Genomic DNA, 15,108 nt, shown 5'->3' on the forward strand with positions numbered 1-15,108 from the left:
AGAAGTTTGACCATTTTAAAAATGTGGTTTAGTGTCAGAGGCAGAGCCAGTAGTGATGAGGGGATTACTGCTTTCAGTATGGAAGGAACAGGTGAGCTGTTGGAACAGAGTGAACAAGCAACCATTAGTTCCAATACTTTCTATGTCCAAACGATAGTAGTGAGCCATTTTATTTCTTACCATGAAAAGATAGTAAATACACAAAGCCCACATCTGAAAGAGAACAGAATGAGATAAAAACATTGACTTTCATTACTGATGTTGTCCAGTTTTAATAAAGTTCATGCTACTTTTATAAAAATGATGAAAGTGAATAAATCGTATTTCTGTGATATGTGTTTGATTTCTGTCTTTCCTCCTGTCATCCAGATGTTCAGAGGGAGCTGATGCCACATCTGCTCCAGCCGATGGAAGGTCTTGAAGTTCTCTGACTGAAGATGGTCCTCTCACTGGATTTAAGGTTCAGATGCTCAGAAACAAACTCCACCAATGAGCCAACAGGGAAGCTTTAGGTTTATTAAATGTTGCTATGAAGCATGAAGACTAAACTCTCCACAAGGATTCAAAACAAGTTGGAAAACTGATAAAACAAGCTACTACAATGGCCTATTTTCACCTGCACATCATCAAAATCAGGAACATCCTGTCTCAGAGTGATGTTGAAAAACTAGTCCATGCATTTGTAACCTCGATGCTGGACGATTATCATTTCTTATTATCATGATGTCCACATAACTCTGTGAAAAACCTCCAGCTGATACAAAATCCTGCAATCAGAGTTCTGACAGGAACCAGTGAGAGATCATATTTCTTCTAAATAAGCTTGTTTTCATTGGTTCCCAGTAAAAGCCAGGATCGAGTTTAAAATCCTTTTTCTCCAATATAAAGCTGTAAATGATCAGACTTCATTGCATCTTAGATCCTCATTGCAGCATATTATCCTGACAGACTGCAGGTTTATTTGTGTTTCTCAGAGTTTCCAGGAGTAGAACAGGAGAAAGATTAATGATACAATAAAATTATAATTTCACGGACAAAGCAAACGGTGGAACTTTCCTGAAAATGTCAGAGCTCAATTAGTGTCCCCGAATTGGAAACACTTATTATTTCTTTAAAATGTCCTCTATTTCATTCTTCCTTCCTGGTTGATGTTTAACTAAACACTCCTAATGTGCTTTCCTCATTAAGAAATGGTGTTTTTGTCATAATATAAATGATTTTTGTTGTATTGAGGTCCAGTGTGGAGAATTTTGGAAGATCTAATTCTGTTTTAATAAGTATATATTGACTTGAATATGAAACTTGTGTTTTTAGCAGTTGGACAGTCGGTGCCCAGATAATTTATTTAGCACTGTCTTCATCTTTTTTTCTCAACAGTTGTGAAGAAAATCCACCAAAGTCTGTGAGTCAACAGTGGAGGGCAGTAAGCTTCATTTCCTGCAAAAACACCGGAAAGAGAAGAAGACAGACATCAACAGAGTGAAACTATGGCGAATGACAAGGTCGGTGTTAAACTTTCTGTCTCTTTACTTTGTTCATAAACCTCGGTTTAAACTAACAGAATTACTCAACGGTCTCTTAACGTTAGCGTTAGCCTATGATGTAAAACAACCGGCACGTGCTCCCAAAGTAGCATTCTAGGGCTAGTTAGCTTCACTGTTAGCTTGTTGTTATCGTTAGGCTAAATAGCTTAACCACATCAATGTAATTAACGGCAGATTTATCCGTGGTGTTTAAGAGAAGTTCAGTGTGCTGCAGAGATGACAAACATTAGTAAGCTGTTAAAACAACTGGAAGAATAAACTGATTGCTAACTGTCAACCAACGCTAACAGTGTCAAGCTAACCTCATAAGAACTTTGTAAAGTTTGTCTGTTAATCACACCCATAATTGCTTATTTCAAAGCTAAAATAAAAAGTTAACAGGAGATACAAATATGACCTATAGTGTTTGATTCAATTGGAGTATCTCAAGTCGTGCAATGACACTGTACTCTTCTTAAAATAAGTTTTGTGTCATTTTAGTGAGCAGCCAGTCGATGTTAAAGCATTAAAATGCCGTGCATCATGCTTACTTGTTTTATACTTTGTTAGTCATCTACATCTACAAAATTAATCATCAAATGGACAGTTTTATGACGTCTTAATGGCTCCTCTTAAATGGAACATGTTGTTTTGCTAGTTGATTAGCATTGACAGAAGAAGTACTCAGATGTCCTATTTAATTTGAAGTAACAATACTCCATAATCCAGAAATATTGTCACATTTCATAATCCTACATGTATGTATTTACTTCAGAAAAACTACCAAATAGTTGACATCAATTCAAAATATGCTTGAAGTTTCAAAAATACAAGCACTTATTTAGAATAGTGTATATTGTTGTTTTAGAATGGTGTTCTAATAAAGGGTCACTGCAGAACTTTTCAACAGTAATACATCATAGTTTATTTGTTGATTATGTTTTCTGTTAATAACATGGGGATGCAAAGTAATTAAAGTCATCAAATAAATGGAGTGGAGTGTTGAGAATATTATTTGTCTGAACTGTGGTTGGAGTGTAAAGTAGAAGAATTTTGTTTTTAAGTACAGTATTTGAGTTAATGTACTCAGTTTTGTCACACCACAGGAAACTAGAGTGTATTTAAGGGCTAGAAGCAACTTGCTAAATAAAGGAAAATTGAGTCTTCACTGATTTAGCAGTTTTATAACTGGAAAGAATTAAAATACACACAGTTTTCTTCTATGCTTTAGTGATTTGTACTTCATTATTTCCATAATGCAACAAGTTGCAGTGTTCTAGGATTTGTAGTTGCACTTTATGCTTTAGGAAACCCTGGTTATCTCCGCTAACCTGTTAGTTTGTCTCTGTGTTTGTGTATGTCTGTAGAATCCTCTTGGCCAACTCAAGGACCTGGTTGAGTTGAAAGACCAGCTGGAGGACATTCAGAGACGGGTTGAAGATGAGATCCAGGCCGGAGTCCCTCCAGTAAGGCTCGCACATGCATTCATTTCTACATACTCATGTTATATTTTCATTCCAGGCCAATGAGTTGTAAAAAAGACCAGTATGCAGATGTATATATGTGTAAAACTACTGGACAGACTGTGACGTACAAACACTGGTCTCTCCTCTCCTTTCTAGGGAGGCAGTCTGCTGGCTTCTCCTTTCTTGAAGGGTTTTCTAGCCGGGTACGTCGTCGCCAGGCTACGCTCTTCAGCTTTGATGGGCGTTGTCGTGGGAACATGTACGGGAATATATGCGGCACAAAACTATGCTGTTCCCAACATTGAAGACACCATCAAAGACTACATGCGCAACCTGAAAGGAGGAAGCAAGTAAGAAGAAGAAAAGGAGGAAAATTCAGAGGACAAGAGAGGAGCAAGGCGGAAGATGTACATCTACAAAACGAGGGTGCGAGTACAGCTGCACGGGAACAGATATGCATTTCAAAAGCTAAGAAATTTTCAGAGGTTTGTAATTTCATCATCAAGTAGGGAATCTCTTAACTAGCGAGCCATGGTATCCTTACAGCGATTCATGTCTTTTCATCTCCAGGTTTTCATCAATCCCCTTAAAATTTATCTTTGTGTGTCTGAGTACAAATTTGGAAGTTTTGGCTAAATGAAAATGATCCCTTCATGCCTTAGAATAACTTAAATGTGCAGATCTATGAAGTCCCTTCCTCCTATCTCTCCCTACCAGCTCCACCATTTGCTGCAACTTGAGCACACCGGCTCACCTCCAGCTGTAATCAAATACTGTAAAACTATTCTACGCTACACAATGACAAATTCTATTGTAATTCAACCATACATGTTAGAACTGGAAACCAAACAAAGAGAATGACACGGAAAGCCCAACCTTACAAGCTAGTAGGATTGGATCTTTAGGTTTGGTTTTAAGACTGTCATCACTTCACTGCAGTCACAGGGTGGAAATTCTCAGCTGCAGCGTGGACAGGTTATTTCACTCACAATATGTGTCATTACATACAAAAAGAACACCATATGTAAATGTTAACAGGGTGAAAAAAGGTGAATTTCAGCAAAGGGGGTCTTTAATTTTCCACGTTTGCAAAAAGGTCGACAAAAATGCACTTTCTAACAAGTATGTGGAAGGATTTGTAATTTTGTCAACCGCAGATAAAGACGACTTTATTTTTTTGTGGTCAATGATTAAAATTTACTACCAAGATTATAAATTATAGCTGCTGTAATTGATTTCTGCACTTAACGTCCAGCCTGGAATGACAATACATGCTTTCCAAAACTGTATTTACGAGCCAACCAATATATGTAAGACAGCTGTGTTGGCGTTTTCACTTCCTCACTAAAGAAAAACCCAGCACGTTGCTTTTTTGACTTGTTCAGTTATAGCAATAATGTAAGTCTTAGAAATTGGTTTTGTCGTCCTCTTTCTGTCTTCTGCCCTCTAGTGTTCAAAAATCAGTAACAGCAGCTTTGTCTAATTGGCACTTTTTCGCTCGGGGGGTAAAAATTGCCTCAGCTCACATCTCACAGTGCTTCTTTGTGTAAAACTTGTCAAAACCCGTCGTGGTTCTTGTTAGTTTTCACATCGTTTGCAGGTGTTGCAGCAAAGTCTGTGGTGTGAAGTGATGTGTTTCTGCAGGTGTAGAAACCCTCCTTTTCCTTGCAGATTACACTCCTGATCTCTGTAGACTTTTCAGCTATTTCACATTGTACACGTAGAAATGACTCCAAAAATTACACTCCATTCAAAAATACAGTATACCTATAATTTGAAAAAAAAAATTCCACCTTATACTGATGAACAGACTAAGACCTTGGGAACATCAAAAGCAAATAACCTGTATGCCAAAGCAAGAATCTGTTTAAAGATGCAGTTTTGGGGATTTTAATAAAACAGGGAAATGTGTGTTAACAGTGTTTAATGTAAAATGTATATTAAGAGTGCCTACTCTGGTGTGGACTTGATCATCTCATGCCATGTGTGCAATAGCCTTTTTCTGACGGGATCTGGCTGCCTATTTCAGATGCTGGAAACGAGCTGATCTTTTGCACTTGTGTGAGTTTTAAGGAGTTGAAGCTGTTACTTTCAATCTTATTTGACACGACTTCTCCAATCCTGTCAAAGAAAGTGAGAAATGTTTATTATATCATGTTATGAGCTGTACGTACTTTCGCTGTTTTTTTTTTTTTTTACATCCATTGGTTGATTGTTTTGTCCATAAACAATGCTGCTGCAGGACTTAGTGCGTAGAAAAATATAAAAATAATAGTAGCATAATTTATAATCGAGCAAATATGATTAGAGTTTTCATTTTGCAGGGTGCATATTTCATTACATGCACATTAACGAAACCTCTACTTTTCACAATAAGTCTTTAGTTTAAATCTGCAGTTTTTCAAAAATACATTTGTGAACACTACAGTATACAGCGACTTGAGAATAAAAACTTGTTTCTTATCAAAGAAAAACCAGTAAAATTGCACTAAAATGGTTTTATTTGCTCTACTGTCGCTGTTGTTGCCATTGAACTTCAGCTCCAGATGGGCCTTTAAGAGATATTTAGACATATAAGCCATAAAGGAGGAACATGTTTTGAGTTTTTTTCTAAGATTGCGCTCATGTTTTGACTGGAAGGTGTGCTGGAAAAATAAGTGTATGTTTGGTGACCAACCCAGAAACAACTTGTGCCTATTGACAATCATTGTGATGCATGTTCTCAGTCGATTGATTTCCTGTCTATTATCATGTTTTGCTTTTTTTTTTTAAGTAATAACCTTTCTGGAATATAGATTAAGACGGGTCAGTTGATGGTGCTTTATTTCAGTGGCTGGTTTCATTTATATGAGATATGAAATTCCACTGTGACACTATCAGAAAAGAAGTCCACCAAAACTGTCTTTATGTGGTTTATTTGGGCTGTTTGAATAAACTGACACAATGCCGATCAGAAATGTAGCAGTTATCCATGTCTCCAAAAGTGTGTCCGTACTTTTAGTAACCGTTTCATCCTTTAAAGTTGAGCCAAACATCTAAAAGAAATTTAATTAATGCCAAGGAGAAGTGGACAGAATTGTTTTTTAATCCACACTTTGCCAGAAATCCACTCCTTAAACTACATCAGTGAATAATGTGAAAGTGCATTCTTCTCATCAAATTGACATGGGGCAAAATATGACTAAAACTTCTTTTAAATCTGTGAAACGCACAGAAAAATACAACCCTTAACCTTTAATATCTACTTAGTAATCAGTTAAAGTTGAAAGGCTTTGCTGTGTATGTAATATTGGCTATAAATGAGCTCCAACAATCTAGTTCAAGTGATAGCAAGCGGATAAGTGATTGGAATTTGGTCAATCTTGAGCAACATAATAAACCCCATTAACTTATTAAGTACTGCAGAGACAATGATTAGAAGATGGCAAAGTTGTGATATGATAGGAGTTGAATAGATGTTGGTTTCTGGAACAGATGATCAACTTCGGTTCCCTGAAAAACAGAAAATATGATTAAATAACCCACTTGATTCATGGTTTTATCAGCACAGTATACACAAGATCCCTTTCCAAAAGTATTTAAAATTCACTGTCTGAAAAACACTTCCAATTGGACACTATTATTAAATAAATGTTCTCTTGAATAAATGAAAAATTACTCACCATAGTTTTAGTCAGTTTTGATGTCGGACTCAAGTGCTGCAAAGATCAACATTTCATCATCAGTGACACCGAAGCTTAAATGTTATAAAATGCTGGTTCAAAACTGCACACAGCGCTAACATGATCCCTCTCGATCCGTGACCAGTTATCTTGTCTCACCGAGCATGTCGGAGGGCACTTTTGCGTTCATCTGGGCGCATGTGACCTGCTGCCCGCTGACTGGCTCCACACACCAGCACTGGCCCATGTAGCACTGCTGGGTCTTGTAGAGGCCTCGCACGTCACAGGCGGGATAAAAACCCGGAACCGGCACAGGCTTCAAACCACGAGCCTCCAGCTGGCAGTCGGTGGCCTGAGACGGGTCTGAAAGCGGTAAAAATAATCACAATAAATTTATTTATAAAGCGCTTTCAGTCAAAGAGCTAAAAACAGGTAGAAACAGTAAAAACAAAACAATAAAAAAGACATCAGTCAAACAAACAATTTAAGATTCATATGCAACAGTAAACAGGCGGGTCTTCAGCTTAGTTTTAAATGCATCAGTGGAAGATGCCTGCCTGATTTGAGCAGATGGACTGTTCCACAATGTTGGTGCACGGAAAGAAAAAGCCCGTTCCCCTACTGTCTTTTTTTACGGACCTTTGGGACATTTAGGTACAGAGGAGTTAAGTCCGTCAAGTTGTATAGAAAATGATAAAAGAACTGAAGTCACTTTGAGACTGCTGGACTTATGAGTAGGGGCCGAGCAATTTATCGGCCGGTTGGTTATAGCCCTTTTCAATATAACCATCATCGTCCTGAGCTTTGCTGATATATTCTTAGTTTCTCATAAAACAGTAAATGCTGGTAAGTGTTGGAGTCGTACAGAATGATGTCCTTGCGCCGTTTGTCCCATACATGGAGCTCTGACTCCATTACATCCTTAGTCCTCATCGCTGTCCTCTCAGTAACGTGGAGGAGTAATGCTACATGTCCACTAAACGCGTTTTTCCCGCATGTAGACGTCTGAAAATCGCCCGCTTGGTGGGTGTGTACTTGAGGCCAGTAGGCGGTGTTTAACTCCTGTTTTTGGTTTGTTTATAGGGCCGATACCAATTATTCATGATCAAGAAAAACTGATAACTGATATTTAGAAGTGACATGTATAAAATGTAATGTTTTAACAGCATTTGATAGCAGACAACCTTCATTCATAACTAGGCTTCTTGGATAATGAGGGTGACTATAACTGAATATGGACAAAACAAACAAGAGCGACAATTTACAACGCTCTATTTATGTGGGATCGACTAAGGTTAATCCATTTGTCTCCTGCAGTCGTGTCTTTCTCTGTTCTATCACCTTTATTGCCCCCTAAGGTCCACATCTTAAAATATTATTGATTATTGGTCTATTATTGGTCAGACTCTTTCAGGTTAATCTATGGCTGCCTTATAACTCAGCCACTAGAGACAGAGAGTATCGGCTGCATCAGAGCTGAAATAGCGCATTTAGCAATAATCTGTCAATAAAAATTTGAAAAATAATAATCGGTCCATCACTAATTCCTACACAGTATTTATACATATGCAAGGATAGTAAATATGTACAGAACATACCAAATTTTGCTGGTGTGTCAGTGCCAGACTTCTGCAACACAAACAGAACAGAAAACATGGAAGCAAGTTAATTTCACAAAAATATGATATAATACAATCCAAATAAGAAACCTGCACCTCCACTGTAAATACAATTTGACGAATGAAACATCTGGAATAATTATATTTTATTTATATTTATATTTACAATTATTAAAAACTGCAGTAGAGATCCATCAGCGAGCAACAAATAGTCTCCTTTCAAGGTCCTGCATTGTTAAATGAATTCAGGTCATCTGTGAGGCTTGTTTAATATGTGTACATTTTTTTAAAAAATTGCCTTTTTATCTTGAATTTGAAACTGATAGTCAGTATAAAGTCCAATGGTGGACTTTTTTTTTTTTTACCTCCTCTGCAGTGTCGTCCATCAGCTCGCTCAGGGTGTTCATGGGCATGTGCATCCGCAGGGGTACAGAAACTTCAGACAGAAAGAGAAATATTGCATGTTTGAGAGTAAAACTAACTAAAAATGACTGAAAAAGTGATAGGTATGCATCAACAGGAATCCAGCATAGATAAATGGAAAGCTGGGTACAATTTTAAGTCAAAGAAGACTGTTAGAACACTGTCCACATTAAGGAGATGCATGAACTTAATTAAGAATAATTAAGAATAATAAATGATTTCAGGGGCGTCGGAAAACATGAGGAAGAAATGCCATAATTTGGTTTGACTTCATGTTATCGGTTTATCAAAAAATCTGAGCAACGTCACAGGTTTCAGGGACTTTCCTGACATTTTCTCTTCTTCTTTTTCTTATTTAGCTGCTCAGTAGAAGGTCATTGTTCATTTGCAGTGTATGACGTTCTGCTAAATGTCAGCAGCGTTAGGACACCCCTCCTACAGTAGAACTGAGTTTGACCTCCTCACCAGATCTTCCCTTGCTGAAGGACGTCTTCAGCTGGTTGCCTTGCTCCTGCAGAGATTTGATGTCGTTCCTCTGGGTGAGGAGGAAGTAGGCGGTCATAGCCTGGCCCACAATCAGCACACAGGCCAGCAGGGTTATTCCCGCCACCTTATAGGCCCGGCTGGAGCGGCTACAAACAAACACAGAAACATGGGGAAGATTTCTTCATTAGTGACTGTCAGATTAAAACGTTGATCTCTGATAAATGTGTGTGTATGTGTATGTATGCAGGTATCAGAAATCCAGTGTAGACATTGTTAATGTGGTAAATGACTATTTGGAAACGGCTCATTTTTAATGTCTCCATAGGGGTACAGAGGAACATTTCCAGCAACCATCACTCCTGTGTTCTAATGCTACATTGTGTTAGCTAATGGTGCTGAAAGGCTCACTGATGATTAGAAAAGCCCTGTGCAGTTATGCCTGGGTGACCCGAATGGCGAATTTTTGTAATGAAATTTCATTCAAATGTGCGCCAGCTAGTGTATGCTCTGTTTGACAATAAAAATGGCTATTCTATTCTATTCTATTCTATTCTATTCTATTCTATTCTAGGAGGTCATGTGAATTAAATCTTTTCGTCCAACAGAGATGAAGAGCAGAAATATTAAACAGAGGTATGAGGAACATTTCTGAGGTTAATAGTTGGCACAGGTCAGGGGAATTCTATGAAACAGGAACTATGGTATGTGTAGTATGTATGACCACCAAGATGCAATGACATCAGCTGTTGCCAAGCAGCCACCTGAGGGAAAGTTTGGGAATTTTTTGTGTTTCCCTTTTCTTAACGCCTGGCTTTGGGCATTCTCTTTCATTGAAATAATGTTTCCTCACAGACAGTCAATTTTAAAAATATCTGACATATCCGTTTACAGAAACGACTGATAGTAAATTTACTGAATAGAGTCATATCTACTCCTAAAATACAGTAAAATCCACTGAAATCCATAGACTTCTAGTAGAATTAAAGCCCTTTTTAAAGGACCATTATGTGTTTTTGCAAATTGTATCTCCACAACTACAACTCTATGTAAACTTTCTATTACTGTTCATAATTCCTAAAGTCTGCGGTTGGTTTTTCATATAGCTATTGGTTTCCATTCTTTATTGTAATGTGTACAAATTGATCAGCAGACTCTCAAAACTTACTATAGATTGATAATCCAGCACATTTGGAATGATTACATTATTGTTATGTGCTAAATACTGACTGATTTGACATCTCTGGTCTACTTGTTGATCAGATGCTATGGAAATAAATTGAAATTGGAAAATATCCATTCAAAAAAATCTGGAAAGCAGCACTTTGATTTACTAAATATCTGTCTTTTTAATTACACAGTTTGTAAAAACACTTGGTTTTACTCACTCAAACTTTAGCTAATTTAATTCTAAGGCAATTTTAAGATCTACATCTGAGAAATAACAAGAACATAAACTCACTCTCCTGTTCTCTGACACACAGTCATGGTTTTATTACAGACCTACCTTTTCCGTAATTCCTGTACTGACTCCAAACTTATAAAGTCTCACATTCAACACAATGATACTGTAAGCAGATGATAGTCTACATAACAAGGATCATACAAATACACAAATAAAAGAAAAACATCCCAGAACTACATTTTCTATACCTCTGCTGTCATTTTTATCAGTAGCCACCACACACATTAAGGAAGTGCCTAAAATTCATAAATTGTTTGGACTTTTTACATGACTGCTTTTTCACTTTCACCAAACATCTGGTGTTTTTTATTCAACAAAAAACACTAAAGTGAGTATATTTCTTACCCCTGTTCTGGTGCTCCTACATTGACGGCTGTTTGGCTGGGGCCCCCAATAAGAGGCTGAGTTTGGGTCTCTGGGTCTGACATCTTCACACCTGAAAACACACACAGAAAACAATCACAAATTTGTGTCAACAGGGGGAATATTAACATGATGGCACAAAACACACACACACACTCCAACACAATAAAACAGACACAGTACCTTCTCTCAGGTCCGCTTCCAGGCAGCAGAACAATAATAGACTGAGTTCAGAATGGTTTTACTTTTATGTCTGATGTGAAGAAGAAGGAACCGAAAGCAGAAAAACCCACACTCACAGTCTGGACAACCAGGTTGTGCTCTGGTTGTAATTTTATCAAACTGGATTTCTGATTGGTTGCTCGTCATGACTCATCATCCGTTACTAGGTAGAGGGCTTAGAAGTGTTTGGCAATCATCAAACAGATAGTGAGGAATAAGATATCTTTTAGCCAATTATGATATGATACTGACAATGATTTACAAACTAACACTGAATAAGTATACCACATAAAATGTATTTAATATATCACATTGCTATTAATATGGACTGTGTGGAGAACACTGACTGGTTTGAACTATTTTATGTCTTGTTAATATTGCACATTAGAGATCTTTTTTGTCTCATTTCACTTTTGTTTTTATTGTAAAGCGCTTTCCAACTTTACTATGAAAAATTACAAATACAACACAATACTTGTTATTACTAGTATTGGTGTTTTTGTTGTTATTGTTAGTGGCGTGTGGCACACAGTATTAATTGGATTTTTCAAGCACTACATATAGTTATGAGTTGAGGAACTTCAGTATGTATGTGCTGAAATCTGAAACCCTTTGTATCGAAAACTGTTATAGGTATTTTTTTTATATTCTTTTATAAATTCCCAGTCTGCACATATTAGGTTTCACAATCCCCTGTGAAACTCCCAGCAATTAGACAGTTACCAAGTTTCTATGCCATTGTCATGTATTTTCTACAAAACTGTGTCGACCATATGATACCGTGAATAGTAATGATAGACTTTTTCAAGTAAATATCAGATCATTCTGTTTAGAGATTTCCTGACATCATTTTAAAAAGGGAATTCTCAGAAATCATCTTTACTTTCTTTTTGTATTGCTTCTCTTAAAATGGAGACATGATATGATAAAATCACTGAGTTGATGTTTGATTTGGATTTGTTGTGACCTTGACATTTGAGGAAGAGAATTTAAAAAAAAATAAAATGAAAATACCCTCAAACAGAAACACAATTAAGGTGTGTAAAGGAAGTGAGAGTGCAGTGGGCCAGCTAAACATTTCCAGTAAATCCCCAAAAGAATGAAAAACAGGACTGTGATCAACGTTGAATATAAAGTCACAGTTCTGAATAGGGTTTGGGTAAACTAGAACAAAATCTGTTAGATTAGATTGAGATTTTTAATTATTATTTATTTATTTTGGTGTCGTTCGACAGTTCAATCCGGATTTAGATCAAGCTTTTAAGTTACAAACATTATTTTGATGAGTTGGACTGACATAATGATGTTTGCAATTGCATAATATTCTTAGTAATACAAACTCAAATTTCTGGATTCATTGACTTCAAATGAAATCCAAGTAGAGGCAACTTTGTGAAATTGGCTTGATGAGTCGTTGTCCCCTTAAGTCATCTCCCCTGCCTGCTTAGCTTTCCTGGGGAATACCAGGCTGTGATTTACGTTTGTGTAAAGCAAATACTTAAGATGAAAAATATGGAAATTGAAGTTGACTTTCCTGAAAGTTAAATGAACTTAAACAATGGAAAATGTTCATTTGAGACAATCTAAATAATTAACTCTAAACACTCATTTTACTTGTTCACTTAATTTTGATAAACTTGAATCAAGTGCTTGATACAAATTGAAGTAATTCAGTCACGTTTGTCCAACAATTCTCTTTGTTTCAGTGTTTGACATTACAGCAAAGAAACTATTTTGGTTTTAGTTAGCACTTTTATTTTTTCCACTATAAGACACATGGCAGGTAAAATAATACAGAGACAAAAGAAAAAACTTCTTGAGACCTATTTGACCCAGATAAAAGCGGCTGTAAAATGATACAGCTTTAACAAGCAGAGTGCCAATTTTTAGTTTCGGTACAGGGTCAATTTTTGGCAGTCAAGGGAGCAATCAAATGTGTTCTCTTATGAAAACAGAATTAGGAAATTATCTATAGCTTGTATTTAATTTTGTTAGACACAGTAGGTGGCGCTATGTACTCTGTGATTTGCCAATAAACAGGACGCAAAGAGGCTCTGGCCCTTTAAGACTGTTGGACGTTTTGATTGGTTGAGCCGGTTCTGTTTCAGGAAGTGCATATCCAAAGTTAGCAACCACGATTCGAACGGAATACCAGCAAATGTTTGGAGCATTTTCAACGGTTTAAAGGTGAAACTAGCTAGTCACTCTTCATACCGTGTGGCAATATGGTGCTTCGAATGAATCTGTCACATTGTCGTTCCAGTTAACGTGCTAACTTTACTAGCGTCATCGTGAAGCGGCAAATTTAAAACAGCTAGCTAACCTGAACCTGGTTGTGACAGCTAGCAAACTTTTGCAAGTTTGTCTGCTTCAGTAAATGCCATATTTGTGCTGATGTTACCAAATGCTCTTGCTCTTTCTTTGGCTGTAATTTGCTGTTTTGAGACATATAATTAGCTTAACCATTGGTTAATTAACGTTACACTAGCACAGTTTAACGCTAACGTCTTAGCAATTTTTGACTAAATGGTGTCTTTTTTTTAGCTTTCATGTAAACGCATGCTATTTCATTTTCTCTAACAGATGATGCGAAAACCCCGAGCAGCAACTGCCAAGGCTGTGAAGTACAATGACATGGATTCTGATCTGTCAGTGATTTTCATTCATTCGTTCTTTAATGGCAGTCATTGCATTGTATTTCTGCAACAGTAATTTATTCGACTTCAGGGTTACAGAGTACGGTTGGAATCTCTTTGTACTATTTTAGTGACAGATTGCCAGGGTAGTCACACTGTTAAACTGTTAAAATAATGGCTGAACGATTTGTAGAAATGACTAGTTGCGGTTTGATTTGCACTGCCGTTTTTGAAGGTGAATCTGTGGTTCAATATTCACAGTGTAAAAGATTTGAAACTTGAATGAGTATAACTGGGCTGAAAAATTAATTTAGGGCAAGTTAAGTTTGATTCCCTTATGGATTTAGTGCTATTCCTCATTCGGCACACTTTGTTCAGCCCTATTAGAAAAATGTATTGAATTTACCAGAGAGTATTATAAGTTGCAGGTTCTCTAATTTGTCTCTACTCCACCGTCAGGTCTTTTTCCCAAACAGTGAGTAGTGGTGAGGATAGTGATGAATGGGGGCCACCAGAGCCAAAGCCAAAAGCCAAGACTGCCAAGAGAACTGCTAAACCAAAAGAGCCAAAAGCCCCCAAAGAACCTAAAGCTCCCAAAGTGCCTAAAGAGCCAAAGCCAAGAGCACCACGCAAACCTGCAGCTGAACGAAAAACACCGGCCCCAAAGCGACCGAAGGATTCTGGTGCATCTGGGTTGGCTGGAACAAAGAGGAAAAAAGTGGCAGATAAGGCTGGAGAAGACAAAGGAGAAACACAAACTGACTGTCCAGAGAAGGCTGAAGAGAGTGGGCCAAGCAGCAGAATGAAGGAAGAGGTAAGGCTGATTGCTCTTTTATTTAGAGTTTATATCAGGGATCCACTAATTATTCGTCTGACCAGTTGTTTGGGTTGTATATTTTGCATTTTTCCAATTGTTGGCATCGTTATTTCTTCTTAAATGATTCCCAATGAAATACATTAATTTTAAATATGCTACTTTGGCTCTGTTGCAGCAATTTCTACCTTTACTCACCACTGTGACTTTAAACAATTATCAGTGTTGTTATTAGTTACACACCACAAGTAATAGCACTGTTACCAGTGAGGAATAAGTGTTGAAAAGTTCCCTTTTAAACGTATGTAAAGCATAAATAAAGGAATTTCAACAAAACTTTGTCTTGAAGTTTGTGTTTTTCTAAATTTTAACACCAACATTTTTGTTTTTACAGCAAATGTTTATTCATTTCAGATATCGATTATTGGTCTT

The 15,108-nt window shown here is 37.1% G+C and overlaps 3 protein-coding genes across 3 annotated transcripts in view; 2 read left to right on the forward strand and 1 right to left on the reverse strand.

Moving 5' to 3' along the window:
* The first annotated feature begins 1,383 nt into the window (after positions 1–1,383).
* LOC110952265 (SLC35A4 upstream open reading frame protein-like) lies at positions 1,384–5,946 on the forward strand. The gene is made up of 3 exons (XM_022195753.2): positions 1,384–1,502; positions 2,891–2,989; positions 3,146–5,946. Exons 1-3 carry the CDS (start codon positions 1,488–1,490, stop codon positions 3,341–3,343), a joined length of 312 nt encoding a protein of 103 aa, XP_022051445.1. The 5' UTR covers positions 1,384–1,487; the 3' UTR covers positions 3,344–5,946.
* cd74b (CD74 molecule, major histocompatibility complex, class II invariant chain b) lies at positions 5,889–11,334 on the reverse strand. The gene is made up of 8 exons (XM_051959540.1): positions 11,188–11,334; positions 10,987–11,077; positions 9,159–9,325; positions 8,636–8,706; positions 8,250–8,280; positions 6,811–7,014; positions 6,652–6,687; positions 5,889–6,481 (listed from the first exon to the last, which is right to left on the reverse strand). The coding sequence occupies exons 2-7, from the start codon at positions 11,067–11,069 to the stop codon at positions 6,659–6,661; spliced, it is 585 nt and encodes a 194-aa protein (XP_051815500.1). The 5' UTR covers positions 11,070–11,077; positions 11,188–11,334; the 3' UTR covers positions 5,889–6,481; positions 6,652–6,658.
* A 1,975-nt stretch (positions 11,335–13,309) lies between these two features.
* Positions 13,310–15,108, forward strand: part of srbd1 (S1 RNA binding domain 1) — a 61,941-nt gene continuing 60,142 nt past the window's right edge. The window contains exons 1-3 of the mRNA XM_022195754.2: positions 13,310–13,413; positions 13,810–13,874; positions 14,322–14,676. Coding sequence (XP_022051446.2) covers positions 13,810–13,874; positions 14,322–14,676 — 420 coding nt within the window. The 5' untranslated portion in view covers positions 13,310–13,413. The remainder of the gene's footprint in view (positions 13,414–13,809; positions 13,875–14,321; positions 14,677–15,108) is intronic.

This window comes from Acanthochromis polyacanthus, chromosome 15 (genome assembly GCF_021347895.1).
Source record: "Acanthochromis polyacanthus isolate Apoly-LR-REF ecotype Palm Island chromosome 15, KAUST_Apoly_ChrSc, whole genome shotgun sequence".
Lineage (NCBI taxonomy): Eukaryota > Metazoa > Chordata > Actinopteri > Pomacentridae > Acanthochromis > Acanthochromis polyacanthus.